This window comes from Pelodiscus sinensis, chromosome 23 (genome assembly GCF_052426305.1).
Source record: "Pelodiscus sinensis isolate ZL-2025 chromosome 23, ASM5242630v1, whole genome shotgun sequence".
NCBI lineage: Eukaryota > Metazoa > Chordata > Testudines > Trionychidae > Pelodiscus > Pelodiscus sinensis.
In genome coordinates this window covers 2,559,556-2,572,500 of record NC_143074.1, presented here as the reverse complement: position 1 = coordinate 2,572,500, position 12,945 = coordinate 2,559,556, and the positions used below count along the sequence as shown (strand labels likewise).

Below are 12,945 nucleotides of genomic sequence, written 5' to 3'. Positions count from 1 at the left end.
CCAGCCCTTTCAGGCTAATCCCAGCCCTGGGAGAGGCTGAGGCTGATATTGGCTATGGGGCCCGGCTGGGGGCTGTCTGAATAAGGGCACCGGGAGGGCCGAAGAGAGAGACTCTTGCTGGAGCTGGGGAGCAGGAGGGACCTGGCTGCCAGGGAAGCTGGGGGTTCCTGAGGCTGGGGAAGGCAGGCAGGGAGGGGCCTGACCTCACTCCTAGGCTCAGGGCCTGAGGGGACTAGGGCTGCCGGGGGCAGCCAGGCTAGGAGAAGGCTGAGTGGCCATTGCAGACTGCAGCTTAGCCTGGCAGTGGGCCACTGGGCAAGGCGGGTCCAGGGGAATTGGGGGTTCTCTGGGCGGGGAGGACCCCAGAGTACAGAGACCGAGAAACACCCCCGGAGGGGCCAAGAGACACTGGAGCGGGCCCTGCCGGAGGGCCGTGTCCTGAAGGGGACGCCGTGGTCGTGGGCGACGCGGGTCCGGAACGCAGAGCGTGGCGTGAGGACACGGGGAAACACCCGCCAGAGGGAGGCGCCCTGCGGGCTAACAAGCTAATTCCCAGTAGCCCCATCTAAGTTGTATTTGCCTAGTTTATTGATAAGAATATCATGCGAGACCGTATCAAACGCCTTCCTAAAGTCTAGGTTTACCACATCCACCGCTTCTCCCTTAGCCACAAGACTCGGTATCCTATCAAAGAAAGCTATCAGATTGGTTTGACATGATTTGTTCTTCACAAACCCATGCTGGCTGTTCCCCATCACCTTGCCACATTCCAAGTGTTTGCAGATGATTTCCTTAATTACTTGTTCCATTATCTTCCCTGGGACAGAAGTTAAACTGACTGGTCTGTAGTTTCCTGGGTTGTTCTTATTCCCCGTTCTATAGATGGGCACTATATCTGCCCTTCTCCAGTCTTCTGGAATCTCTCCTGTCTCCCATGATTTTCCAGAGATGATAGCTAGAGGCTCAGATACCTCCTCTATCAGCCCCTTGAGTATTCTAGGATGCATTTCATCAGGCCCTGGTGACTTGCAGGCATCTAACTTTTCTAGGTGATTTTTAACTTGTTCTTTTTTTGTTTTGTCTTCTAAACCTCCCCACTTCCCACCAGCATTCGCTATGTCAGGCATTCCTTCATCAGACTTCTCGGTGAAGACCGAAACGAAGAAGTCATTAAGCATCTCTGCCATTTCCAAGTTTCCTGTTACTGTTTCCCCCTCGTCACTGAGCACTGGGCCTACCCTCTCCTTGGTCTTCCTCTTGCTTTTGTATATCTCTTGGATTCTGCTAGTTCCACTCCAGCACGTCTGAGGAAGTGGGTTTTCCCTGGGAAAGCGCAGGACCCTCCGTATTCCTGTTCGTCTCTCCGGGGCCACAGGACTACTCATTTCTAAAGTGACAGACACGCGGCCGCCCTCTCTGGCCCCATCCTGCAGTGATGAGTGCAGGATAGGCAGATGTGCAGAAACTTTCACTTCCTGCTGCCATCCCCACATCTGGAACAGCCTCTGCGCCTGCTCAGCCACCCAGGAACCTCCCTCCCTGCAGCATCTGCGTGGCCAAGCCCTGTGCGCCGGGCCGTTCCTGGGCCGCAGCGGTGGGAGCAATGGCGCAAAGCAGGATGAAGGGAAACGGGTGAGGGGGCCAGTTCAGGGAGAGAGAGACCAGGAACTCTTTGGGGGGACTTCAGAGCCTGTCTCTCTCCCCTGGCTCTTCCCAGCGTCCTCAGGCCAGGGCAGAGTTCAAGGAATCCAGCTTGTGCCGTTCTCTTTTTCAGAAACGATTTCCTAAAGGAGATCAAGATCATGTCCCGGCTGAAGGACCCGAATATCATCCGCCTGCTGGGTGTGTGTGTGCGGGACGACCCTCTGTGCATGATAACCGAGTACATGGAGAACGGAGACCTCAACCAGTTCCTGTCCCAGCGGGAGATCTGCAGTAGCTTCGCCTTGTCAAACAACATTCCCTGCGTCAGGTACGAGAAGGGGCAGGCTCACACAGCCGCTCCAGTGCCCTGAGCAAAGCGTGTTTGTGGGAACCCTGAGATCTGCTGGCAACGCCCCTCCCAACGCCACCCAGTGAGCGCTCAGCCTGCTTGGCTCCAGGGGCTCCCTGCTGACTCCTCTCCAGCTTCCCACCCACGGTCCTCCCCGGACCCTTGTGTGTTGTGCTAAGGGAGCTGGCCCAGGAGCACACAGCACGCAATGGCCACTAACAGCCACGTGCTTCCTACCCCCTTGCTGGCTAGACCCTGTCGATCGTCTTCTCGTGCCCTGTGCTCATGTACGGGCGTTGAGAACAGCTTCCCATGTGCACACCCGGCGCCTGAGACGGCCCCTGCCCACACACTTCGCAGTGACTCAGCTGTTCACACTGAGAGGGCTTTCGCTAGTGACCTCACGTGACCCTTTCGGTGACCCCAGGGGATCCCTTTAAGCCTACATGCTGCTGTGCCCACTGCCACGTGGCAGCAAGAGGTTTCTGGGGCACGGCCACTGCATCGAATACCAAAAACGCAGCGTGGTCTGGCAGCAGGGAGAACGTGGCCGCCGACGGGTGGACGGCTCCATGGCGTGTCCTGGGACAGAGCTTCGTCATTCCTTCTCTTGCAGGTGTGTGCTTGTGCCAGGACGTTCTGTGTGGAGCGCCCCACACTGCGGCACAGCAAACGGGCGGTGTTCCTTTCCCAGGGGTTGAGATGTATAAGGGGAGGGTTGGCAGGAGGCTTGAGAGAGGAGTTAGCTCCGCAGCAGCTGCATTCTCTGGCAGATGAGCCCCTCTCTGTGCTGCAAGCAGATTGAAAATTGCGGCCGCTGAGGGAGAAGGTTTTATCGGAGGGGATTTTATCCTGGCCAGAGATGTTGTGTGTAGGGTGGAGGGGTTTTGTCTGTGCTATCTCCACCAGAGAGTTATGGCGCATCGTGGCTGAAAAGGATGCTGAATACTTTGAACTAACCAGCTGCACCAGATCAGCTGCAGATTCTTCTAGTAATTTTTGAGTAGAAACATTTTACTTGCACAAGCTGCCAAGAAACAACGTGGGCTGCTAATGCGGATGGTCAGTAGATCTTTGAACGCTGGGACCGTTCCAGGAATCCACAGAACAGTTTCCCCAGAGTTACTGTAAAAGAGTAGCCAGGCTGACTGGGTGATTATAGGCCTGTCCGCCTGACATTCATATTGGAACAGCTCAGTGCTTTTTTTATAAGAAAAAAAGCTCCGGTATTCTGGGGCAAACTTGAGGGGGGGGGGGGGAACCCACCACGCTGGGGGCCGGAATGCAGTCGTGGCCCCTTTAAGAGTCACAGCGCCGCGCTGGAAGCCAGAAGAAAAAACACCGTGTGTCCTGAGCAGGCTTCCGTCAGGAGCCGAGCCACCCCAGGAAAACGGGTGCCGGTACGCACGGGGGAAATCCCATTCCCTTTCTGTGGACGGGAAACTAGGTGACGGCACGCCATTCTGGGCAGTACCGTCACACAGAACACACTGGAACAGCTGATAGGAGACTCGATCGATAAAGGGTTAATGGAGGGTAACATAAGTAGTGCCAATTGGCATGGATCTACAGAAAATCGATCCTGTCGAGAACTTGATACCGTTTTTGACGAGATTACGAGTTTGGCTGGTAGAACCATCGCGTTGATGTCACATGTTTGGATTTCAGTAAGTCATTTGACTTGCTCCTGCCTGACATTTTGATTACAGACTTGGACCAATACAAAATTAACACGGCACACGTGAGATGAATTAAAAACTGGCCACTTGACAGGTCTCAGAATGTCTCGGTAACTAGGGAATTCTCGGGGTGGGTGTATTTCTACGAGGCTCCTGCAGAGGTCAGTTTTGTCCACTGCCGCGCACAGCCTGCCAGATCCCACAGCCGGGACAGTCACAATAAAGGGCCCAGGAAAGTGACACTCCTTTGACTATCTGTTGTTGCTTTGAAATGCAGCTACTCCAACCTGCTCTTCATGGCCACCCAGATCGCCTCCGGCATGAAGTATTTAGCCTCCCTCAACTTTGTGCACCGAGACCTGGCCACCCGCAACTGCCTGGTTGGGAACAGCTACACCATCAAGATTGCGGATTTTGGGATGAGCAGGAATCTGTACAGTGGGGATTATTACCGGATCCAGGGCCGGGCGGTGCTGCCGATACGCTGGATGGCCTGGGAGAGCATCCTCCTGGTAGGGCTTTCCCTCTCCTCTCTGTCTCAGCCCAGCACGTGCCTCTCTTCTCTGCTACTTGTCTCCTGGGCAGCCGGCAGTACCCCCTGCGGTAACCACATGCACCCTGTGAGCTACACATCCCAGACGCAACAGGCGCTAACTGCACACCTCCGCATTCCGAACCCCCCTCCACTTTTGGGCAGCTGGACCTCATTGTGACCTCAGGGTCTGTTCCCTGTCTCGCGCCAGGCCTCATTCTGCCTCCCAGCGCGTACCTGTGCGCTGGAGTGGTCTCTTCAGTGGTTACCTGTCTCTCCCCGCCTGTGTCTGGTTTGGCTGTGCGCTGGAGTGGTCTCTTCAGTGGTTACCTGCGTCTCCCCGCCTGTGTCTGGTTTGGCTGTGCACTGGAGTGGTCTCTTCAGTGGTTACCTGTCTCTCCCCGCCTGTGTCTGGTTTGGCTGTGCGCTGGAGTGGTCTCTCCAGTGGTTACCTGTGTCTGGTTTGGCTGTGTGCTGGAGTGGTCTCTTCAGTGGTTACCTGTCTCTCCCCGCCTGTGTCTGGTTTGGCTGTGCACTGGAGTGGTCTCTTCAGTGGTTACCTGTCTCTCCCCGCCTGTGTCTGGTTTGGCTGTGCGCTGGAGTGGTCTCTCCAGTGGTTGCCTGTGTCTGGTTTGGCTGTGCACTGGAGTGGTCTCTTCAGTGGTTACCTGTCTCTCCCCGCCTGTGTCTGGTTTGGCTGTGCGCTGGAGTGGTCTCTTCAGTGGTTACCTGCCTCTCCCCGCCTGTGTCTGGTTTGGCTGTGCGCTGGAGTGGTCTCTTCAGTGGTTACCTGCCTCTCCCCGCCTGTGTCTGGTTTGGCTGTGCGCTGGAGTGGTCTCTTCAGTGGTTACCTGCCTCTCCCCGCCTGTGTCTGGTTTGGCTGTGCGCTGGAGTGGTCTCTCCAGTGGTTACCTGCCTCTCCCCGCCTGTGTCTGGTTGGGCTGTGCGCTGGAGTGGTCTCTCCAGTGGTTACCTGCCTCTCCCCGCCTGTGTCTGGTTGGGCTGTGCGCTGGAGTGGTCTCTCCAGTGGTTACCTGCCTCTCCCCGCCTGTGTCTGGTTTGGCTGTGCGCTGGAGTGGTCTCTCCAGTGGTTACCTGCCTCTCCCCGCCTGTGTCTGGTTTGGCTGTGCGCTGGAGTGGTCTCTCCAGTGGTTACCTGCGTCTCCCCCGCCTGTGTCTGGTTTGGCTGTGCGCTGGAGTGGTCTCTCCAGTGGTTACCTGCCTCTCCCCGCCTGTGTCTGGTTTGGCTGTGCGCTGGAGTGGTCTCTTCAGTGGTTACCTGCCTCTCCCCGCCTGTGTCTGGTTTGGCTGTGCGCTGGAGTGGTCTCTCCAGTGGTTACCTGCCTCTCCCCGCCTGTGTCTGGTTTGGCTGTGCGCTGGAGTGGTCTCTTCAGTGGTTACCTGCCTCTCCCCGCCTGTGTCTGGTTTGGCTGTGCGCTGGAGTGGTCTCTCCAGTGGTTACCTGCGTCTCCCCCGCCTGTGTCTGGTTGGGCTGTGCGCTGGAGTGGTCTCTCCAGTGGTTACCTGCCTCTCCCCGCCTGTGTCTGGTTTGGCTGTGCGCTGGAGTGGTCTCTCCAGTGGTTACCTGCCTCTCCCCGTCTGTGTCTGGTTTGGCTGTGCGCTGGAGTGGTCTCTTCAGTGGTTACCTGCCTCTCCCTGCCTGTGTCTGGTTTGGCTGTGCGCTGGAGTGGTCTCTCCAGTGGTTACCTGCCTCTCCCCGCCTGTGTCTGGTTTGGCTGTGCGCTGGAGTGGTCTCTTCAGTGGTTACCTGCCTCTCCCCGCCTGTGTCTGGTTTGGCTGTGCGCTGGAGTGGTCTCTCCAGTGGTTACCTGCCTCTCCCCGCCTGTGTCTGGTTTGGCTGTGCGCTGGAGTGGTCTCTCCAGTGGTTACCTGCCTCTCCCCGCCTGTGTCTGGTTGGGCTGTGCGCTGGAGTGGTCTCTCCAGTGGTTACCTGCCTCTCCCCGCCTGTGTCTGGTTTGGCTGTGCGCTGGAGTGGTCTCTCCAGTGGTTACCTGCCTCTCCCCGCCTGTGTCTGGTTTGGCTGTGCGCTGGAGTGGTCTCTCCAGTGGTTACCTGCCTCTCCCCGCCTGTGTCTGGTTTGGCTGTGTGCTGGAGTGGTCTCTCCAGTGGTTACCTGCCTCTCCCCGCCTGTGTCTGGTTGGGCTGTGCGCTGGAGTGGTCTCTCCAGTGGTTACCTGCCTCTCCCCGCCTGTGTCTGGTTTGGCTGTGCGCTGGAGTGGTCTCTCCAGTGGTTACCTGCCTCTCCCCGCCTGTGTCTGGTTTGGCTGTGCGCTGGAGTGGTCTCTCCAGTGGTTACCTGCCTCTCCCCGCCTGTGTCTGGTTTGGCTGTGCGCTGCCGCTCTGCTGTCGAGGTTCTTTCCTGTTATTTCTCTGTCCTCCACGAGCTTTCCAGCACCAAACAATGTCGTGTCTGTGAACCTTGCGGCTTGATCCCCTCTTGCAGGTGGGGCCTGTCAGCGTCGCACAGAACTCCTCCACATGGCCCGTTTTCTCTCTGTGGTGCCTCGTCAGCATCCAGGGTGACCCAGGTTCTTGCCAAGCCCCCCCCCCCTTCATCCCGCAAGGTCACACCCCCTTGCAGTTGTTTCATCAGCGGGTTAATGCCGGGCCCCAGCCGTGGAGAAGATGTCCCTTCTGCTGTGCGCAGAGGGTTACCCGCTGGTGCTGCTGGCGAGAGCAGAGCAGCTCGCCCCAGGATGGCTGCTGCTGGGGACTCAGAAACACCCTCCATGGCTCCCCACTGGCCTCCTGGGCCCAGACCCTCCCCGAGCAGCAGCCTGTACGGGCGCCTGGTGTTTGCCGCTGATCTCCCCCATCCACCCTCCAGCCTGGCTCTCCCGCAGGTGGGGCAAGGGGAGGGTGTTGCGGCGCAGACCAGGCGCTGCCTCGGGAAGCTCTGCCCGTAATCAGAGCAGCTGCCTCGAAACCCTGCTGCCGAGGCTGCAGGCGCCGTGTGCCTCTTCCTCCACGGTGCCGCCCCACAGCGTAAAAGAACAGCACGTCTGGGACCTCCGGGGGACCATCCCCTAGAGCCGGCAGCTGGTTGGAGGGGACGGCCGGCTGACAGCTCTCACCGCCCCCCACAGCCAGAGGAGCTCTCAGTCCCCTTCCCCCCCACTGCACACCTCCCCACTAGAGGAGCTCTCGGTCCCCCCACCTCAGCCCCAAAGCTGGCTGACCGCTTTCAGCCCCCTCCCCCACCACAGCGCCCCGGCCGGAGGAGCTCTCGGCCCCCCCACTGCAGCAGCAGTGTGAAGGTGGAATCCAGGGAGCAGGTCCGCTGAGGCCCTGGGTCTGCGCCTGTGAGGGGCGTCGCAGTGTGACTGCTCCGCGGAGCTGGGGTGATGGTGCTCCCTCCCCCCCCCCGTCCCGTCTGCGCTTGTGCTCCCTGCCCCTCGCCTGTGCAGACAGTGGATTGAAATGGCTGAGTCCTCCCGCCTGTTGTGTCCAAATGGATGGGCTGAGCCGACCTGCTCTTCTCTCCCCAGGGCAAGTTCACCACGGCCAGCGACGTCTGGGCCTTCGGGGTCACGCTCTGGGAGATGTTCACGCTGTGCAAGGAGCAGCCCTATAGCCTCCTCTCGGACGAGCAGGTCATCGAGAACACCGGGGAGTTCTTCCGGAGCCAGGGCAGGCAGGTGAGGCAGCGCCCCCGGCCCCCTCCCTCTCCCTCTTCCTGCCTCTGCTGTCTTTCATCTCTTGCCCCTCCGGCAGCTGCCCCACCCCTCCCCCTTCCCCCCAGAGCTGGGGCATGTAGCCTCGTCCCCTCACTTCCAGGGGACCCCAGAATGTGCACTGGCCTCATAGCCACGCCCGTGGCCCCATCAGGACCTTTAGACCAGCCCCTGCTGCTGTTAAAGGGCAGGGGGAGCCACCGCAGTTGGAAAGTGCTTCCAGAAGCTACTCCAGTGTGAAGCGGTGGGCGCTCAGTCCCGGACTTCGCACGTTTGTGCTCTTCGCTTAATCGTGAAAAGCCCGGAGTGGCAATGAACCCAGCCACTCCCCTTTGTAACTGCTGGTTCGGCTTTCTCCTTGCAACTTTGATAAGTTTCAAATGCTGCATTTTAATAATATCAAAACAAAATATTGCTCCATTATCAAATGAACTGTGGAGATTTTAACTTCTTGTGCGTGTGTGTTGATTTGGAACAATCCTTTAAAACCTGTCCTTTCTGGAGGAGGGTCCTGTTTTCTGGTCAGAGCCCAGCGCTCGCCCGAGCTGACAACACCCCCACACAGCTAATGCACGTGCATGTATCTGCTTCTTCTTGGTGGGGCTGACACAGAAAAGGACAGTGGAACTTTACGTGCCCGGACGAGGTCGCTCCAATCCGTGTTTCGATAAACATGGCTGTTCGCTGCCTTGTAAACCTAGAGCAAAGGCAGCCGACTGTTGTTATTTGGGTAGTGAATAACACTGACGTGCTTCTTTGTTTTTCCTGCTTGCAGATCTATCTGTCCCAAACCCCTCTGTGTCCAAACGCTGTGTTTGACCTGATGTTAAAGTGTTGGAGCCGAGATATAAAGGATCGTCCCACTTTTGATATGATTCACCACTTTTTGGTCGAACAAATGGATGGTACTGTTTGACCTGAGCGGCAAAGAGACAAATTGCTGAGAACAGGATGACTTTGGTGGTGTCTCTTGGTGCCTGTTTCTCCCAAAGAGATGGGCAGGCAGCCCTCACTATACGCTCCCTTAGACTGTAATCTCTTTTAAATTGAGAGATCCATGGCAGCTGCTCATTTTATTGGCCATGGTCTGACACACATGACCAGAAGCAACCTATCGTGTTGATAGAAGACTCGTTTCCTGTTCTGCGTATTTTCCTGGGAATACTGTGAGGGGGGTTTCTTTGGCACCCCACGGCTACAGACACCTGTGGACAAAACAAACTGGAGAAGACTTTACAAAGGACTCCAAGCTCTCCCCGAAGAGATGAGAAGAGAAGGACAACAGAGCAGGAGCTAGGACTGGAAGAAAGGATGTGGAAGAAAATCATGGCTCCAGTCTTCTAAAAATATAGAAGCTCCGTGCACGTTAGCAAGCAAGTCAGTATGTCTTTGCTAAAGAAGATATAGATAATGTAACTAACGAGAAATGAATAGAAAAGGCAGTGGTTAAAGGGACTGGAGAACCAGAGTTAGATGTCGAGACCTTTGGAGGTAGTATGATCAGGGACTGCAGATGATGTGGATAGAAGAGTTCACGCTCATGTCCTTTTACTCCTGTGGTTATTAAGCACTGCGTTTGTCATAGATGTGCCTTTTCCCACACTGGATTTTTATCTTAAAAAAAATGAATGTCAAAGGTCGTAGGAAGGTCACTGTAGTAGAGGATCTTCCTTTGGCCTACAAATAAAAGTTTGGGGTAGAGGTTTGTATTGGAAAATAGCTGATACTGTACTACTGTCTCTAGGTAGATTTATTATCCTTATGAACTTGTAGCCAGAATGGACTGATGTGCAATGAATCCTGTATAAATACCCATTAATATGAGATGTCTTGGTCGATGCTGTTGGAGAGTGGGAGGATGTGCATGTCTGGGGAGGCGAAGTGGGCGAAAGTGGAATCGCTGGGCCGTTTGTCGGAGCCCCGTGCACGCTGAGCACATGGGAGAGACCGCCTCGCCCGGCAGCATCTGCCTCTCTGTGCGGGGTGACTTCTGGGCAGCCTGTGGGACATTCCTGTTCTACCACAGAGGTACACGGGCGCTGGGCCCGTCGGGAGGGCTCCCCCTGGCATCAATAGGAGAGGCCGACGCCCCCGATGCGAATGCCGTTGCTAAGCGATTAGGTCACAGAGTGCTCTTTCCCAAGGATTTATACTGCTCCAAAAATCCTTCCGGAGGGAGGCAAAGAATTCCAGGCCGATGCTGCAGCCGCCTTCCATTGCTGAGTGATCGGCCGTCCAGGCGGATGGCCCTCCATGTTCTTTTTAATGGACCAAATGAAAAATCTCCCAGAATGGAGAAGGGGAGCATGGAGCACTTCCTTCTCCAGGCTTTTAAATTCTTATAAAGCCCCAAATTTGGAGCCGGAATTTAGTCTGAACCTCTCCTGACCACAAGCCTATTCTGCCCACAGCCAGAGCATGGGCTGGCGTGAGGAGCACTGGGTATTGACAGGAGACCATCAGGCAAAAGGAAAGTGCCGACCGCTACAGTGAGAGACTAATGAGGACTGTTGTGCGCTAGAAGAAAATCCTGGTGCAGAATTGGCTCCGAACTGTCCTGTGATGCATCCGTACATTTCTGCCGTTTGCTTCTTCGGAGATCAAGTATCCTGAAGTCTGTAACAAAGTTAACCAATTAGATCTCCTATGCAAATAACTGCATCCTGATTGGCTCTTCAGAAGCTAACAGTTTTTCTTGCTTCAGCCAGTCAGTTCAGTCATGCAACGATCTGCTTCCTGGCTAATAGGAAGTAAAAAATCGTTCTCACAGCCACAGGAGAGAGATCTAACTACTTCTGATTTAAAGCATTCAGAATATGCAAGCATCCGCAAACTGGCTTTTTGTGTTTATTCACGTCAGGGTTTAGTTTCCCTCAATTTAAATATTGACTCATACAACATTTGTCTCTCATATCAATAAATCTTGATGGTAAACTCAACAGAAATGAATTGCTCCTTATTGTCTCAGTTTCTGCTTTGGGAACATATGTCTAGAGCGACAAGCTGTAGTGTTGAATGAACGGCAGTTTGTGACCTTGGAATGAATAGCCATTGGCCGTTGCATGAAATGGACACAGGAGAGTGGTTTTAAGCTTAATTTGAGAAGAAAGGCCTGTCGTTCATGCCGAGTTGACAAGGGCTGAAGGAGGAATGGCAGCATTGTTGTACTAAAATATTGCCCAGGATCTTTTCAGGGGGATAAGGCAAAACACCACATTTATTGGTGACAAGTATCAGAGGGGTAGCCGTGTTAGTCTGAATCTGCAAGAACAACGGCAAGTCCTGTGGCACCTTGTAGACTAACAGATTTATTGGAGCATAAGCTTTCGTGGGCAAAGACCCACTTCGTCAGATGCACGTACTGGAAATTCCAGAGGCAGGTATAAATATACAAGCATAAGAAAAGAGTTCCAATCAAGAGTAAGGCTGGAGATAACGAGGTCAATTCAGTCAGGGAGGATGAGGCCCACTTCTAGCAGCTGATGTGGAGGCGTGAACACCAAGAGAGGAGAAACTGCTTCTGTAGTTGGCTAGCCAGTCACAGTCTTTGTTTAATCCTAAACTGATGGTGTCAAATTTGCAGATGAACTGCAGCTCATCAGTTTCTCTTTGAAGTCTGGTCTTGACATTTCTTTGCTGCAGGATGGCTCCCTTAAATCTGCTATTGTGTGTCCAGGGAGATTGAAGTGCTCCCCTACAGGTTTTTGTGTATTGCCGTTCCTGATATCTGATTTGTGTCCATTTATTTTTTTACTTAGGGACTGTCCAGTTTGGCCGATATATATAGCAGAGGGGCATTGCTGGCACATGATGGCGTATGCTACATTGGCAGATGTGCAGGTGAATGAACCCGTGATGCTGTGGCTGATCTGGTTAGGTCCTGTGATGGTGTTGCTGGTGTGTATATGTGGGCAGAGTTGGCACCGAGATTTATTGCAGCGATTGGTTTCAGAGTGGCAGTTACTGTGGTGTGGTGTATAGTTGCTGGTAAGAATTTGCTTCAGGCTGGTGGGTTGTCTGCGGGCAAGGCCTGGCCTGCCTCCCAAGGCCTGTGAGAGTGGGGGATCATTGTCCAGGACAGGTTGTAGATCGCTGATGATGCATTGGAGAGGTTTTAGCTGAGGACTGTAGGTGATGCCAGTGGTGTTCTGCTATTTTCTTTGTTGGGCCTGTCTTATAGCAGGAGGCTTCTGGGTATATGTCTGGCTCTGTTGATCTGTTTCCTCACTTCCTCAGGTGGGTACTGTAGTTTCAAGAATGCTTGGTGTCGATCTTATAGGTGTTTGTTTCTGTCTGAAGGGCTGGAGCAAATGCGGTTGTACTTGTCTGTAAATGATGGATCGTGTGGTGTGTCCAGGATGGAAGCTGGAGACATGGAGGTAGGCATAGCGGTCTGTAGGTTTTCAGTATAGGGTGGTGTTTAGGTGACATCACTTACTTGCACTGTAGTGTCCAGGAAGTGGATCTCTTGTGTATACTGGGCCAGGCTGAGGTTGATGGTGGGGTGGAAATTGTTGAAATCACAGTGAAATTCTTCCAGAGCCTCCTTCCCGTGGGTCCAGATGATGATGATATCATCAATGTAGCGTAGGTAGAGAAGGGGCATTAGTGGACAAGAGCTGAGGAAGCAGGTTGTTCCAGGTCGGCCATAAAAACGTTGGCATGTTGTGGGGCCATGCAGGTGCCCATAGCGGTGCCACTGGTTTGGAGGTATAAATTGTCCCCAAATCTGAAATAGTTGTGTCACAGAGCTATCAACATTTATTGGTAATACAGATAGCAATCAACACTTATCATGTGCATTTTATATATTACCCCTCCTCCCCACAAATACACACACACACACATGCACACTCGTCTTCTTGTCGTGGCCAATAGTTGCTCCTTCTAACTGCACTGGCCCAGGTTAGTTAGGTCGGGGAGGGGTGGAGTTGGACTCCTGTCGATCTGCATCGGTGCTCCCATGTTGACAAGATGAAACCCAGGGTCCCCCTGCAAGATTCCTTTGATTTATAGTAGCTCCCCTCGCAAGCAAATCAATCATCT

The 12,945-nt window shown here is 54.5% G+C and overlaps 1 protein-coding gene across 2 annotated transcripts in view; it reads left to right on the top strand.

The window, feature by feature from the left end:
- The window catches only part of LOC102458614 (discoidin domain-containing receptor 2-like), a 60,484-nt gene extending 50,601 nt beyond the window's left edge, over nt 1-9,883 (top strand). For both annotated transcript variants that reach the window (XM_075905943.2, XM_075905944.2), the window contains exons 14-17: nt 1,775-1,972; nt 3,950-4,184; nt 7,714-7,863; nt 8,675-9,883. In XM_075905943.2, the coding sequence (XP_075762058.1) occupies nt 1,775-1,972; nt 3,950-4,184; nt 7,714-7,863; nt 8,675-8,815 (724 nt within the window). In that variant the 3' untranslated portion in view covers nt 8,816-9,883. The remainder of the gene's footprint in view (nt 1-1,774; nt 1,973-3,949; nt 4,185-7,713; nt 7,864-8,674) is intronic.
- Nucleotides 9,884-12,945: the final 3,062 nt, after the last annotated feature.